Raw genomic sequence first — 13,821 nt, 5'->3', positions numbered from 1 at the left:
GATCATGGAATGGGCAGTCCTTCCCGGGAGGAAGAGCAGCTCCGTCTTGCCGAGGTTCAGCTTGAGGTGGTGATCCGTCATCCACACTGATATGTCTGCCAGACATGCAGAGATGCGATTCGCCACCTGGTCATCAGAAGGGGAAAGGAGAAGATTAATTGTGTGTCGTCTGCATAGCAATGATAGGAGAGACCATGTGAGGTTATGACAGAGCCAAGTGACTTGGTGTATAGCGAGAATAGGAGAGGGCCTAGAACAGAGCCCTGGGGGACGCCAGTGGTGAGAGCGCGTGGTGAGGAGACAGATTCTCGCCACGCCACCTGGTAGGAGCGACCTGTCAGGTAGGACGCAATCCAAGCGTGGGCCGCGCCGGAGATGCCCAACTCGGAGAGGGTGGAGAGGAGGATCTGATGGTTCACAGTATCGAAGGCAGCCGATAGGTCTAGAAGGATGAGAGCAGAGGAGAGAGAGTTAGCTTTAGCAGTGCGGAGGGCCTCCGTGATACAGAGAAGAGCCGTCTCAGTTGAATGACTAGTCTTGAAACCTGACTGATTTGGATCAAGAAGGTCATTCTGAGAGAGATAGCGGGAGAGCTGGCCAAGGACGGCACGTTCAAGAGTTTTGGAGAGAAAAGAAAGAAGGGATACTGGTCTGTAGTTGTTGACATCGGAGGGATCGAGTGTAGGTTTTTTCAGAAGGGGTGCAACTCTCGCTCTCTTGAAGACAGAAGGGACGTAGCCAGCGGTCAGGGATGAGTTGATGAGCGAGGTGAGGTAAGGGAGAAGGTCTCCGGAAATGGTCTGGAGAAGAGAGGAGGGAATAGGGTCAAGCGGGCAGGTTGTTGGGCGGCCGGCCGTCACAAGACGCGAGATTTCATCTGGAGAGAGAGGGGAGAAAGAGGTCAGAGCACAGGGTAGGGCAGTGTGAGCAGAACCAGCGGTGTCGTTTGACTTAGCAAACGAGGATCGGATGTCGTCGACCTTCTTTTCAAAATGGTTGACGAAGTCATCTGCAGAGAGGGAGGAGGGGGGGAGGGGGAGGAGGATTCAGGAGGGAGGAGAAGGTGGCAAAGAGCTTCCTAGGGTTAGAGGCAGATGCTTGGAATTTAGAGTGGTAGAAAGTGGCTTTAGCAGCAGAGACAGAAGAGGAAAATGTAGAGAGGAGGGAGTGAAAGGATGCCAGGTCCGCAGGGAGGCGAGTTTTCCTCCATTTCCGCTCGGCTGCCCGGAGCCCTGTTCTCACCAAGGCATTGTAAATAAACTGCCAGCATTAAGCCTCAGAGGCTCCTCTCAGTACTTTCACACTGTCTGTTGGCCTAATTGAAGAATATTCTAATAAAAGGTCATTTGAATAACAATGTTGTAATTTATACCAAACACTAGGATAGGTAGGATAGTCAGTTGTAGGAGGGCATGTTTGGCGGCGTGAATAGGAAGCCGATTCTAGATTTAATTTTGGATTTAATATGAGTCTGGAAGTAAAGTTTACAGTCTAGCCAGACACCTAGGTATTTGTAGTTGTCCACATATTCTAAGTCAGAACCGTCCAGAGTAATGATGCTAGTCGGGCGGGCGGGTGCAGGCAGCGAACAGTTGAAGAGCATGCATTTACCTTTACTAGCGTTTAAGAGCAGTTGGAGGCCACGGAAGGAGTGTTGTATGGCATTGAAGCTCGTTTGGAGGTTTGTTAACACAGTCAGTTCTTGAAAAGATGTACGTGGAAAACAACGGCACAAGATGGCAGCTTCAGCAAGTCCCATTACTTTGTTTGTACCGATCCTCACGTTGAGAGCATAGCTGGAGGTATACAGTCGTGGCCTTAGAGCTTGTGTTATTTGTTTATGTAACAGTAAAGACTTTACGCCTGTCCCCTCGCCCCGACCTGGGCGCGAACCAGGGATGCTCTGCACACGTCAACAGTCACCCTCGAAGCATCGTTACCCATCGATCCACAAAAGCCACAGCCCTTGCAGAGCAAGGGGAACCACTACTTCAAGGTCTCAGAGCAAGTGACGTCACCGATTGAAACGCCACTAGCACGCACCACCGCTAACTAGCTAGCCATTTCACATCGGCTACATTTAGAAGGGCCAAATGTATATAGAATGTTGTCGTCTGCGTAGAGGTGGATCAGGGAATCACCCGCAGCAAGAATGACATCATTGATATACGCAGAGAAAAGAGTCAGCCCGAGAATTGAACCCTGTGGTATCCCCATAGAGACTGCCAGAGGTCTAGACAACAGGCCCTCCGATTTGACACACTGAACTATCTGAGAAGTAGTTGGTGAACCAGGCGAGGCAGTCATATGAGAAACTAAGGCTGTTGAGTCTGCCGATAAGAATACGGGGTACGCAACACAAGCTCACAGAATGGGACCACCGAGTACTGAAGCACGTAGCACGTAAAAATCGTTTGTCCTCAGTTCCAACATGTCATACCGGGTACCAAACTGCCTCTGGACGCAATGTCAGCATAATAACTGTTGGTCGGGAGTTTCATGAAATGGGTTTCCATAGCTGAGCAGCCGCACACAAGCCTAAGATCACCATGCGCAATGCGAAGCGTCGGCTGGAGCGGTGTAAGGCTCGCCACCGACGGACAAATCTGGGTTTGGTGGATGCCAGGAGAATGCTACCTTCCCCAGTGCATAGTGCCAACTGTAAACTTTGGTGGAGGAGGAATAATTGTCTGGGACTTTTTTACATGGTTCGGGCTAGGCCCCTTAGTTCCAGTGAAGGGAATTCTTAACGCTATAGCATACAATTACATTCTGCCCTTCCAACTTTGTGGTAACAGTTTGGAGAAGGCCCTTTCCTGTTTCAGCATGACAATGCTCCTGTGCACAAAGTGAGGTCAATACAGAAATGTTTTCTCGAGATTGGTGTGGAAGAACTTCACTGGCCCGCACAGAGCCCTGTCCTCAACCCCATCAAACACCTTTGGGATGAATTAGAACCCAGACCCCGAGCCAGGCCTAAACGGCCAACATCAATGCCCAACCTCACTAATGCTCGTGGCTGAATTGAAGCAAGTCCCAACAGCAATGCGCCAACATCTAGTGGAAAGCCTTCCCAGCAGAGTGGAGGCTGTTATAGCAGCAAAAGGGGGACCAACTCCATATTAATGCCTGTGATTTTGTTAAGAGTTATTCGACGAGCAGGTGTCCCTATACCTTTGGTCATGTGGTGTATGATGGGATAGTCGTGTAAATGCAACACAGGGACACTGAAAGTCAATCTTAAAAGAATCATTGTTTTATCAGCATGCTGGAGACGTCAGTCAAACTTAGAAGTATAAAGTACCGTTCTGAAGGTATCTCCCTCAGGGCAGTACTGCTACATCTCTTATATACTGGTTACAGACACGTTACATAGTCATAGTTCATAGGGTTGGTTCTGGCACGTCTGGCACCGCCTCCTGTCTTAACTTATAGAACTAATTCTGGGCCTCTGACAGATGGTCCTAAGGGGGGGGGGGGGTCATGTTGCCCCTCTTCATATCTTTACCAAGTACAGGCAGGAACCAAGGATTATTTGACAAGATGAACATTTCCAAGGCTGCTCTTCACATGATAACATTTTCCATCACAGGATGTATAGACATTATGGGGATGGAATATTTACTATATCTGTAGAATACGTAGGATCGAATAGTGTGTGTGTGTGTATGTATATATATATATATATATATATATATATATATATACAGAAATAGTTGAATAGCATGGCCTTGACTAGAATACAGTATATACATATGAAGTGGGTAACAGTATGTAAACATTATTCAAGTGACCAGTGTTCCATGTCTATGTACATAGGGTAGCACAACCGGGTGGTAGTCAGCTAGTGACAAAGTTCAGGGCAGGGTACTGGGTGGACACCGGCTAGTGATGGCTTTTGTCATGATGTTGCCCTCTTTGGGTACAGCAAGCCCCATCCCCCTGCCTGCCTCCTTCAACTAGGCTGCTGTGGTCAGAGAAGTCATAAATTCCTCGAAGATATTATCTCCTCATGGCCACAGTATAGAGAGAGTGAATTTTCATAGAGAACAAAGGAATTTCTTCCACCTCACAGAACTTGAGGTCCGAACAACATTTATGTTCCGGAGGAGGTATAAAAGATCAGTGAAGAATCCAGCTACGAACTGGTACATTTGGTGCAATTTTGTGGGGCTCATGGGAGACGGTGCGGCCACATTACCATAACACTGTTTATATAATAGCCTCAGATATGAGGTTTACATCTAATTGTTGTATAAGATGAATGAGTGAGGATGATACTGTTTGTAAAATTGTGTAATGTGATTTTGTACTTTTTATTGAAGGAAACTCCAATTCCCTTTGGAATTGAACTAAATCAGAGGACCGGCCATGAGCCCAGTTAGGGTCGGGCATCCTGGGACAGCCCTTTTCTGCTCTTCCGAATAAAACCCCAACTTCGAGAAATTCTCAGTAGACCATGTTTTTCTCAATCACGAGAGGACAAAAAGGTTGCAGACAGGGAGAGGGGGATGGGGCTTGCTGTTCCCAAAGAGGGCAACGTCATGACAGTTGGATATTTGACAACGGCCATTCCAGTGGAGTGGTGCTTGGGGTGGGGGAGGGGCTAATGCCCCCCAAACCCTGATTATATAAATGTATAGGATAACATAACTCTGCAACGCTTTAGGCTAGAAACAAACTGTAAAAGGCAACAGAAAGCGGTGGCTCTATTGTTCATGGGGATAACTGTATACATTTACATTCATTTAATTCAGGGTGGAAGGTAAAACCAAATAATTGATGGATTTAGCTCTAAATACTACATAATTATGAGCAGCAGTAGTTCAGGTGGTTTGCTTTTTCCTCTGGTTATTACGACAAATCATGGTTTCGCAGGTGTTGGCGTTCGCCAACATTTTGGAAAGGGGAAGGGACATTCGGCCCATATCTTGAGGGTGGAGCTCTTCCTTCTAGCATCTGTTAAGCTCTCATCCTAACACGTATGAACTCAGATCTAAATCGTGCAGCTGACTAATTACATGAGACATTAGTTCTGTGTTAACCAAGATTGGCTCAGGGGTGAAAAACTTGTTCAACTCCAATGAACACTCAAAGGTTCTGAACATAAGACAGGAGGCATTACAAGTGTACTACTTCCATTTAGAAAAATTAGAAGTGTTGTACGTTTGTACATTTGTAAAAAAATCTACCACTAACATTTGAAAAATTCTCTGAAGTGATTGAAGTGTAAAGTAGTGAACGATTCCACACTTCAGGAGAAAGAAGGTATTATAAAGTAATCAAATGTTTGGTCTAATAATATTCTATGTACAATACTTCTGTGGTCACCAGGACAGAGCTAGTCCGTCCCCCTCCAACCTGCCGGAGTCCCCTGGTCACAACTCTCCTGGTAGCGCCTTACTGCTGGATCTGAAGAGGGTTTCTGTGCGGCTGGTCGACTGCAGGAAAACAGCAGGGCAGAGTGGGGCTGTGAGAGAAGGACACAAGGAGGGAGATTTGATATCATCAAGTAAGAACAATGGGGGGTGTGGATGAGACCACAATCTGATTATGTAACTTCTGTTAATTGATTGATAAACAGTAAACACTCAGTGGCCAGTAAATTGTCGATCCAGTTTCATGAACGGGGGGGTGTATATTGTATATTGAGTGTATATTGATGATCAGGGCCACTAATTGTAAGGTTGCTGGTTAGAATCTTTAAGCAGACTAGGTGAAAAATCTGTCCATGTGCCCTTGAGCAAGGTACTTAACCCTAATTGCTGCTGTAATTCTCTCTGGATAAGAGCATCTGCGAAATAACAAACGTATTTATTCACACATATTTCCAAAACCTAATTATTCAATGTCTTTCACAGGGGACACCCCTAACTCTCGTTCTCTTAGTGGGAGGGGTTTATCATCTGGGGAGCCTCAGCCACATGTTGCTGAAGAGACAGAGAAGACTCTCTCCAAATCAGAACATCTCAAGAAACCCCAGCAGAGACGTACAGGGAAGAAACCTCACCACTGCTGCTCTGACTGTGGGAAGATTTTCACAAGCCGAAGTGGCTTCATTATTCACCAGCGGAGTCACACCGGAAAGAAACCGTACTGCTGCTCTCAGTGTGGGAAGAGTTTCACTGCTTCTCAAACCTTAAAATATCATCTGAGAATTCATTCAGGGGAGAGGCCTTACCCCTGCCTTGATTGTGGGAAAAGCTTTGCTTATTTGGGCGCCCTAAACATACACAAGCTAACACACACTGGAGTGAAGCCTTATAGCTGTGATCAATGTGGGAAGAGCTTCAGTCAGTCTGGCCACCTGACAACACACCAACTAACACACACTGGAGTGAAGCCTTATAGCTGTGATCAGTGTGGGAAGAGCTTTGCTCTAACTTCCTCCCTGACTAGACACCAGCGTACACACACTGGAGAGAAACCTTATGTCTGTCTATGTGGGAAGAGCTTTGCTGTAGCTTCCAATCTGACTACACACCAGCGAACACACACCAGAGATAAGCCTTATAGTTGTTATCAGTGTGGAAAGAGCTTTGCTTCTTCAGAAACACTAACTATACACCAGCGCATACACACAGCAAAGAAACCTTTTTGCTGTGGTCAGTGTGGGAAGAGCTTTGCTGTAGCTTTCTCCTGATTATACACCAGCGAACACACACTGGCGAAGCCTTACAGCTGTGATCATTGTGGCAAGAGATTCAGTCAATCCGTACACCTGAATACACACCAGCGAACACACACTGGAGAGAAACCTTATACCTGTGATCAGTGTGGGAAGAGCTTCAGTCAATCAGGGAACCTAAATTCACACCAGCAAACACACACTGGAGAGAAACCTTAGATGTGTGGAAAGCTTTGTTCATTTAGGGCCTATGTGGAAAAACACCAGAAAACTACAAATGTACGATCTTTGTCCCCGTGTGCAGTTGCAAACCGTAGTCTGGCTTTTTATGGCGGTTTTGGAGTAGTGGCTTCTTCCTTGCTGAGCGGCCTTTCAGGTTCAGAAGCTTCTAAAGCCATGTCAATTTTCTGGAATTTTCCAACCTGTTTAAAGGCACAGTCAACCTGTTTAAAGGCACAGTCAACCTGTTTAAAAGGCACAGTCAACCTGTTTAAAAGGCACAGTCAACCTGTTTAAAGGCACAGTCAACCTGTTTAAAGGCACAGTCAACCTGTTTAAAGGCACAGTCAACCTGTTTAAAAGGCACAGTCAACCTGTTTAAAAGGCACAGTCAACCTGTTTAAAAGGCACAGTCAACCTGTTTAAAGGCACAGTCAACCTGTTTAAAGGCACAGTCAACTTGTTTAAAAGGCACAGTCAACCTGTTTAAAAGGCACAGTCAACCTGTTTAAAAGGCACAGTCAACCTGTTTAAAAGGCACAGTCAACCTGTTTAAAAGGCACAGTCAACCTGTTTAAAGGCACAGTCAACCTGTTTAAAAGGCACAGTGTATATAAACTTCTGACCCACTGGAATTGTGATAGTGAATTATTAATGAAATAAGCTGTAAACACGAATATGACGAATATGTAGCGAGGGCCAGCCGACTAGAGCATACAAGTCGCAGTGGTGGGTGGTATAAGGTGCTTTGGTGACAAAACGGATGGCACTATGATAGACTGCATCCAGTTTGCTGAGTAGAGTGTTGGAAGCCATTTTGTAGATGACATCGCCGAAATCGAGGATCGGTAGGATAGTCAGTTTTACTAGGGTAAGCTTGGCGGCGTGAGTGAAGGAGGCTTTGTTGCGGAATAGAAAGCCGACTCTTGATTTGATTTTCGATTGGAGATGTTTGATGTGAGTCTGGAAGGAGAGTTTGCAGTCTAGCCAGACACCTAGGTACTTATAGATGTCCACATATTCAAGGTCGGAACCATCCAGGGTGGTGATGCTAGTCGGGCATGCGGGTGCAGGCAGCGATCGGTTGAAAAGCATGCATTTGGTTTTACTCGCGTTTAAGAGCAGTTGGAGGCCACGGAAGGAGTGCTGTATGGCATTGAAGCTTGTTTGGAGGTTAGATAGCACAGTGTCCAATGACGGGCCGAAAGTATATAGAATGGTGTCGTCTGCGTAGAGGTGGATCAGGGAATCGCCCGCAGCAAGAGCAACATCATTGATATATACAGAGAAAAGAGTCGGCCCGAGAATTGTACCCTGTGGCACCCCCATAGAGACTGCCAGAGGACCGGACAGCATGCCCTCCGATTTGACACACTGAACTCTGTCTGCAAAGTAATTGGTGAACCAGGCAAGGCAGTCATCCGAGAAACCGAGGCTACTGAGTCTGCCGATAAGAATATGGTGATTGACAGAGTCGAAAGCCTTGGCGAGGTCGATGAAGACGGCTGCACAGTACTGTCTTTTATCGATAGCGGTTATGATATCGTTTAGTACCTTGAGCGTGGCTGAGGTGCACCCGTGACCGGCTCGGAAACCAGATTGCACAGCGGAGAAGGTACGGTGGGATTCGAGATGGTCAGTGACCTGTTTGTTGACTTGGCTTTCGAAGACCTTAGATAGGCAGGGCAGGATGGATATAGGTCTATAGCAGTTTGGGTCCAGGGTGTCTCCCCCTTTGAAGAGGGGGATGACTGCGGCAGCTTTCCAATCCTTGGGGATCTCAGACGATATGAAAGAGAGGTTGAACAGGCTGGTAATAGGGGTTGCGACAATGGCGGCAGATAGTTTCAGAAATAGAGGGTCCAGATTGTCAAGCCCAGCTGATTTGTACGGGTCTAGGTTTTGCAGCTCTTTCAGAACATCTGCTATCTGGATTTGGGTAAAGGAGAACCTGGAGAGGCTTGGGCGAGGAGCTGCGGGGGGGGCGGAGCTGTTGGCCGAGGTTGGAGTAGCCAAATCAGGTACAAATCAGAGTATAATGCTTGTATGTCAACCCCAACCAGCAAATGTTAATTTCATATTCCCCAATCAACTGCATTACAGTTAAAAATGATTGACTACCACCACCAGATACTAGCTATGCTAACCAGGGTAAGCATTTAGAAGTCACTTCAACTTTTAAACGTTATCCTGCAAAAACAGCCAAATATATCCAAATTGGACTTAAGTAACCACATTGTGAGCCTGTTACAATACATATAGTGCATTCGGTAAGTATTCAGACCCAGTGATGACCCCAAATTAGTCGATTGTTTGGTTGTCAGGCTGTTGGTTTTAGTCAAGTAGGAACGTGTGTGTGTGAGACACACATACATTTTCGGATCAAGCATGAATATGCTTTTAGTTTAGGCCTCCAATAGATTAGTTACCTGAGATGGGCTTTTAGTCTAGGCCTCCAATAGATTAGTTACCTGAGATGGGCTTTTAGTCTAGGCCTCCAATAGATTAGTTACCTGAGATGGGCTTTTAGTCTAGGCCTCCAATAGATTAGTTACCTGAGATGGGCTTTTAGTTTAGGCCTCCAATAGATTAGTTACCTGAGATGGGCTTTTAGTCTAGGCCTCCAATACATTAGTTACCTGAGATGGGTTTTTAGTCTAGGCCTCCAATAGATTAGTTACCTGAGATGGGCTTTTAGTCTAGGCCTCCAATAGATTAGTTACCTGAGATGGGCGCAAATATATATATGCTCCTCCCAAATTGTTTTTTGCTCTTTAGCTCCGCGTTGACGGTACATCCTGTAGAAAATAAACTCACTTCTTACACTGTTTCGCGAAGTGCAAGAAGTATGAATTCCCTGACTTCTACTGAGGTCGTATCACCATAAATGCTGCATGGCCGATGCAGATGTCAGATTGACCATACAGCGCCCAGATGCACAATGTGCTTCTCTCTCCAAAACGCTCTCTCTCCTGCCAATTTGTGCACATTCATTGTTTCATAATTTCATTGTGTGAATTGTTTGCGTTTGATATCACTTCCCCATTACATATCACCAGTAGTGCATTCAAACGTTAATTCCTAATCTACAATGTTTGTTACTTTGGTTACAGTAATTTCTGTTAATGCATTCAATATAATTATTCCAGTATTATTGTCGGAGTCGACACGTTGTTTGCAGACCGCACAACCTATGCTGCACTTGAGAGAAACAAGTTTTGGTTGATTTCATTCCATTTATGAGTTTTGTCATTTTAGTCAGTCTTTTGTTTGGAGCCTCCTGTCAATGTTGAGTAAGGACCCACATGCATAGAAGTAGGCCTATAGGCTACCTGGCCGGCGGGCAAATGTACATAAATGTGCCCATTTGGAGATCTGATAGTATTTCTGGTTGGCTTAACGCACCATCACTAATGACCCGTGGAGCTTCTCAAAGTAAATGTTGTCTTCTTCACCTTAAAACAGCAAGCAACCAAAGTCTGTTTTTACATCCATTGAGAATTGCAATAGTTAATCATTGTATTTGGAAAATCTTTCCAGCTCTCTCACTTTAAATAACCAGTGTGAAAAGATAAAATGCCATGCTCTGATCCAGTGGAAATGTCATAATAGGCCTACCTGATCACTTCTTATCAGTGCTCTGATCCAGTGGAAATGTCATAATAGGCCTACCTGATCACTTCTTATCAGTGCTTGACTTGGACTGAAACAGGTTCTGGTACTCATGCTGGTACTGTTTATATTTTGGTGCAGAAGCTCTACAATACTTTTGAGCTAATATTCTACAAGACTAACAGAAGCTCAAGCAGTAGAACATTTTGAGGTGCCGGTACTCAGCTCCATTGAGCTCCTGCCGAAGTGTCTTATCCCTTGTGCAAATGACCTACAGCTGTGTCTATCCAGAGCTCATTGGAACAGGAAACTGAGGGTTCATCTCATCTTTTTCTTCATGTTGCAAGTTCGCTAGCATAAGCTTCGAGCCGGACCCAAGTTAATAGTTGACATAAGTTCGTTGCAGACAGGTCATATGTCGCCAATGTGATTCATAGGATATTTCATTTGAAAGAATCAGGATATTTTCTACCTGCAATGTTTATTTGTTGGCTTCATGTAGGCTATTTTTACATAGTTGGCAATTGCATTTATTAAGATTTGGCTAGGTTTGTTTAACCACATGACAAATGTGCATATGAAAACCATAACTGGCACGCAGATTGGTAGAAATGGTAAGATATATTGGCATTCCACATGAGAAAGGTTGCCAACTCCTCCTGTAGCCCATTACTGGCAACTTCAGGAGAGTAATGGCAGAATCGGAGAAAGCCAGCAGGAGCGGGAGGAGAATAGTTGGATCGGGTACGTTTTTTTATCTAGATCTCTGGCGCCCTCGAGGCATTTGCCTTATTTCATTAAACCGTAAGCTTAAAATCATCAGATAAGATCAGTGCATATAGTTCATTTTATTAAAACACATTGGGTGTGTCTATATGTAGAAAAATACACTTTGAAACATTTAGATCAATCAGTTGGTCAAAAGAACAAATTAATTTCAGTCTACAGAATTTTTTTGTTGGGATAGCCCTAGTCTGAATACTTTCTGGATGCACTGTAAATCATGCCGATTTGACGAATATCCACTTTGTTAGATCAGATTTGTTGAACGGTCTTCGTTCCATTGACTCCTTTACTGCATCTATAATATGCAGCTCTGATCTAGAAGCAGGTTTGCCATGTCCATGCAATATCACACATTGTCATCTAAATGGATACATGTTATATATTATATTGATTTAAAAGTCACCTTGTCCGACAGAGATTAACATGGTTATAAAAATGTCTTGCCAGGGTAGGCCTACATGAAACACATCCCTTATAGTTAGTGTTTCTAAAATCTCATAGGGGATAAATGAATGGTGGAAAAACTATTGGAACCATTTCCCTGTTTGACCACCATGTTTTACGGGTGTTATGACACGTCCACTGTGGGGCTCTAAAGCATGAAATGGTAATGGTATCTTTTTATAGGCACAAATGTTGCCATGATTGGAAGCCATTTTGGGGGGAGTGATGTTTTTGGATATATGCCAAATATAAAGGTCTGTGGGATACGTTTTGTTCTATGAGAGTCTTCATCAGCTAATGTAACTTTGAAGGATTTATGTAATAAATATTGTAATTGTAATTCTTTACGGTCATTAACTGACTGATACTATGTCATAGAACAAAACCTATAAGTTCTCCTAAGACTTATTTTCTGCATTTATTCCAAAAACCCTATTCTTTCTCCCATTTAATTTTACCCATAGAGATGGCTGAACGAGTCATAGGTAACTCATTTCCGGGATATAGGACTACAAGCTTCTTTTTTAAAGGACGACAATCTCTATAGCTCTGTATAGTTCCACATTGATATGATTGGTTGATGGTAGGTGGGGGCTCTGGTCTGGCTGTTCTTTATCTGAACGCTGTAACAACGAAAGTAACTGTAGTGTAGGCTAGCTACAGATTTACTGTCACTAAGAAACGCTGAAGATTTAATAGAGTCAACAATAGATCGGGTAAATTGTGATGTAGTATTCCTATTGTGGTGTATAACATATCTAGTTATCTTTGTTCTTCCATATCCATTCGTTCCATTTGAACAGTTGGACAAAATAAACAATGGTGGTAAATAAACACGTGGGATATTTTGTCATTCAGCAAAGTAGCCTACTAGCCTAAAGCACACAGATTGATACAAGGCAATGCGCAACAAGCAGGTAAAGTCAGAACCAGGGAGAAATAATGAGGGCAAAGCTACAACTTGCAGTAGCGGTGTGTAGGTAAAAATCACCAGGGAAGAAAGCCAGAAAAATAGCCATTTTACATGTTGTGATAATTGCGTTGTTATAATCTGTTAGTTCATATGCCTTGACACAGCTGAGACAAGAAGACAGTGGCAGAATACATTCAACCAGACCTTTTTATTACATCATAAAACCGGAATGCAGCATCTGTCCGGTTAAGTTCACAAAAAATGTTGCATGTAACAGTTACATGACCTTCAGAATGGTCAAGCAAGTGAATGTTTCCGATGTTTTCGGACTACTTAACTATTGATTTAGAGTTACCGCAAGTCAAAGAAAATAGGCGCTGCCTCCACTATTCAAAAATAGCCTACATTTTTGCCATTAAGTTAACACTATATATTTGAGGGAATACCGTTATTTTCTAGCAATAAATGACACTCCCTAAACCGCTTCAGGCACTTGAAGTGTTGATGACTATGTACAGTAGGTGGCGGCACCTCGTAAACACCTCAGCAGAAGCCGAAAAGCATCAACAGGAAGTTCTTTGTTACCATCCTCTATCTCGTTTTCAAACTAAAATAAATTCCACAGGATCGTTCTGATGTAAAATTTGTCTCCATTTAAATCCAGTTTTGATATTTAAAAGGACGTTTGATTGCGCTGGTCTAGCTTTTCTTTATCTGAACGCCGTGACAAAGAAAGTAACTCTAGCGTACACATTTACTTTCATGGTTTTTTATTTGAAGAAAGAATCGCTTCCAAGATGGATCGGGTAAGTTTGGTTGACAGTTATGAACAGTGTCCTTACTGTGGTGTATACAACGTCTAGGTCTCGTTTCCTTTGATGTTCCACATCTATACGTTCCTTTTGAACGTCTAGACAACATAAACCAGGGTGGTTATTTCAGCAAAGTAGTCCACTAGCCAATCGCACACATATTGATGATACAAGCAATGCGCAACCAGCAGGTCAAGTCAGAAGCGAAAATAATTAAGCATAGGCTACACCAGTGATGTATATAAACTCTGTATTGACCATTGAGAGGCTACACCAGTGATGTATATAAACTCTGTATTGACCATTGAGAGGCTACACCAGTGATGTATATAAACTCTGTATTGACCATTGAGAGGCTACACCAGTGATGTATATAAACTCTGTATTGCTGATGATATGTATTGACC

The 13,821-nt window shown here is 43.9% G+C and overlaps 2 protein-coding genes across 2 annotated transcripts in view; both read left to right on the top strand.

Annotated features, from left to right (window-relative positions):
* The window catches only part of LOC135564756 (oocyte zinc finger protein XlCOF19-like), a 70,355-nt gene extending 63,691 nt beyond the window's left edge, over nucleotides 1–6,664 (top strand). Inside the window, exons 2-3 of the mRNA XM_065010761.1 lie at nucleotides 5,335–5,512; nucleotides 5,862–6,664. Of these exons, the coding sequence (XP_064866833.1) occupies nucleotides 5,335–5,512; nucleotides 5,862–6,643 (960 nt within the window). The 3' untranslated portion in view covers nucleotides 6,644–6,664. The remainder of the gene's footprint in view (nucleotides 1–5,334; nucleotides 5,513–5,861) is intronic.
* A 6,517-nt stretch (nucleotides 6,665–13,181) lies between these two features.
* LOC115119072 (zinc finger protein OZF-like) overlaps nucleotides 13,182–13,821 on the top strand; it is a 54,962-nt gene continuing 54,322 nt past the window's right edge. Inside the window, exon 1 of the mRNA XM_065010747.1 lies at nucleotides 13,182–13,408. Within this exon, the coding sequence (XP_064866819.1) occupies nucleotides 13,400–13,408 (9 nt within the window). The 5' untranslated portion in view covers nucleotides 13,182–13,399. The remainder of the gene's footprint in view (nucleotides 13,409–13,821) is intronic.

This window comes from Oncorhynchus nerka, linkage group LG26 (assembly GCF_034236695.1).
Source record: "Oncorhynchus nerka isolate Pitt River linkage group LG26, Oner_Uvic_2.0, whole genome shotgun sequence".
NCBI lineage: Eukaryota > Metazoa > Chordata > Actinopteri > Salmoniformes > Salmonidae > Oncorhynchus > Oncorhynchus nerka.
The sequence above is the reverse complement of the archived record's forward strand: the minus strand, read 5'-3'. Positions and strand labels throughout refer to the sequence as shown.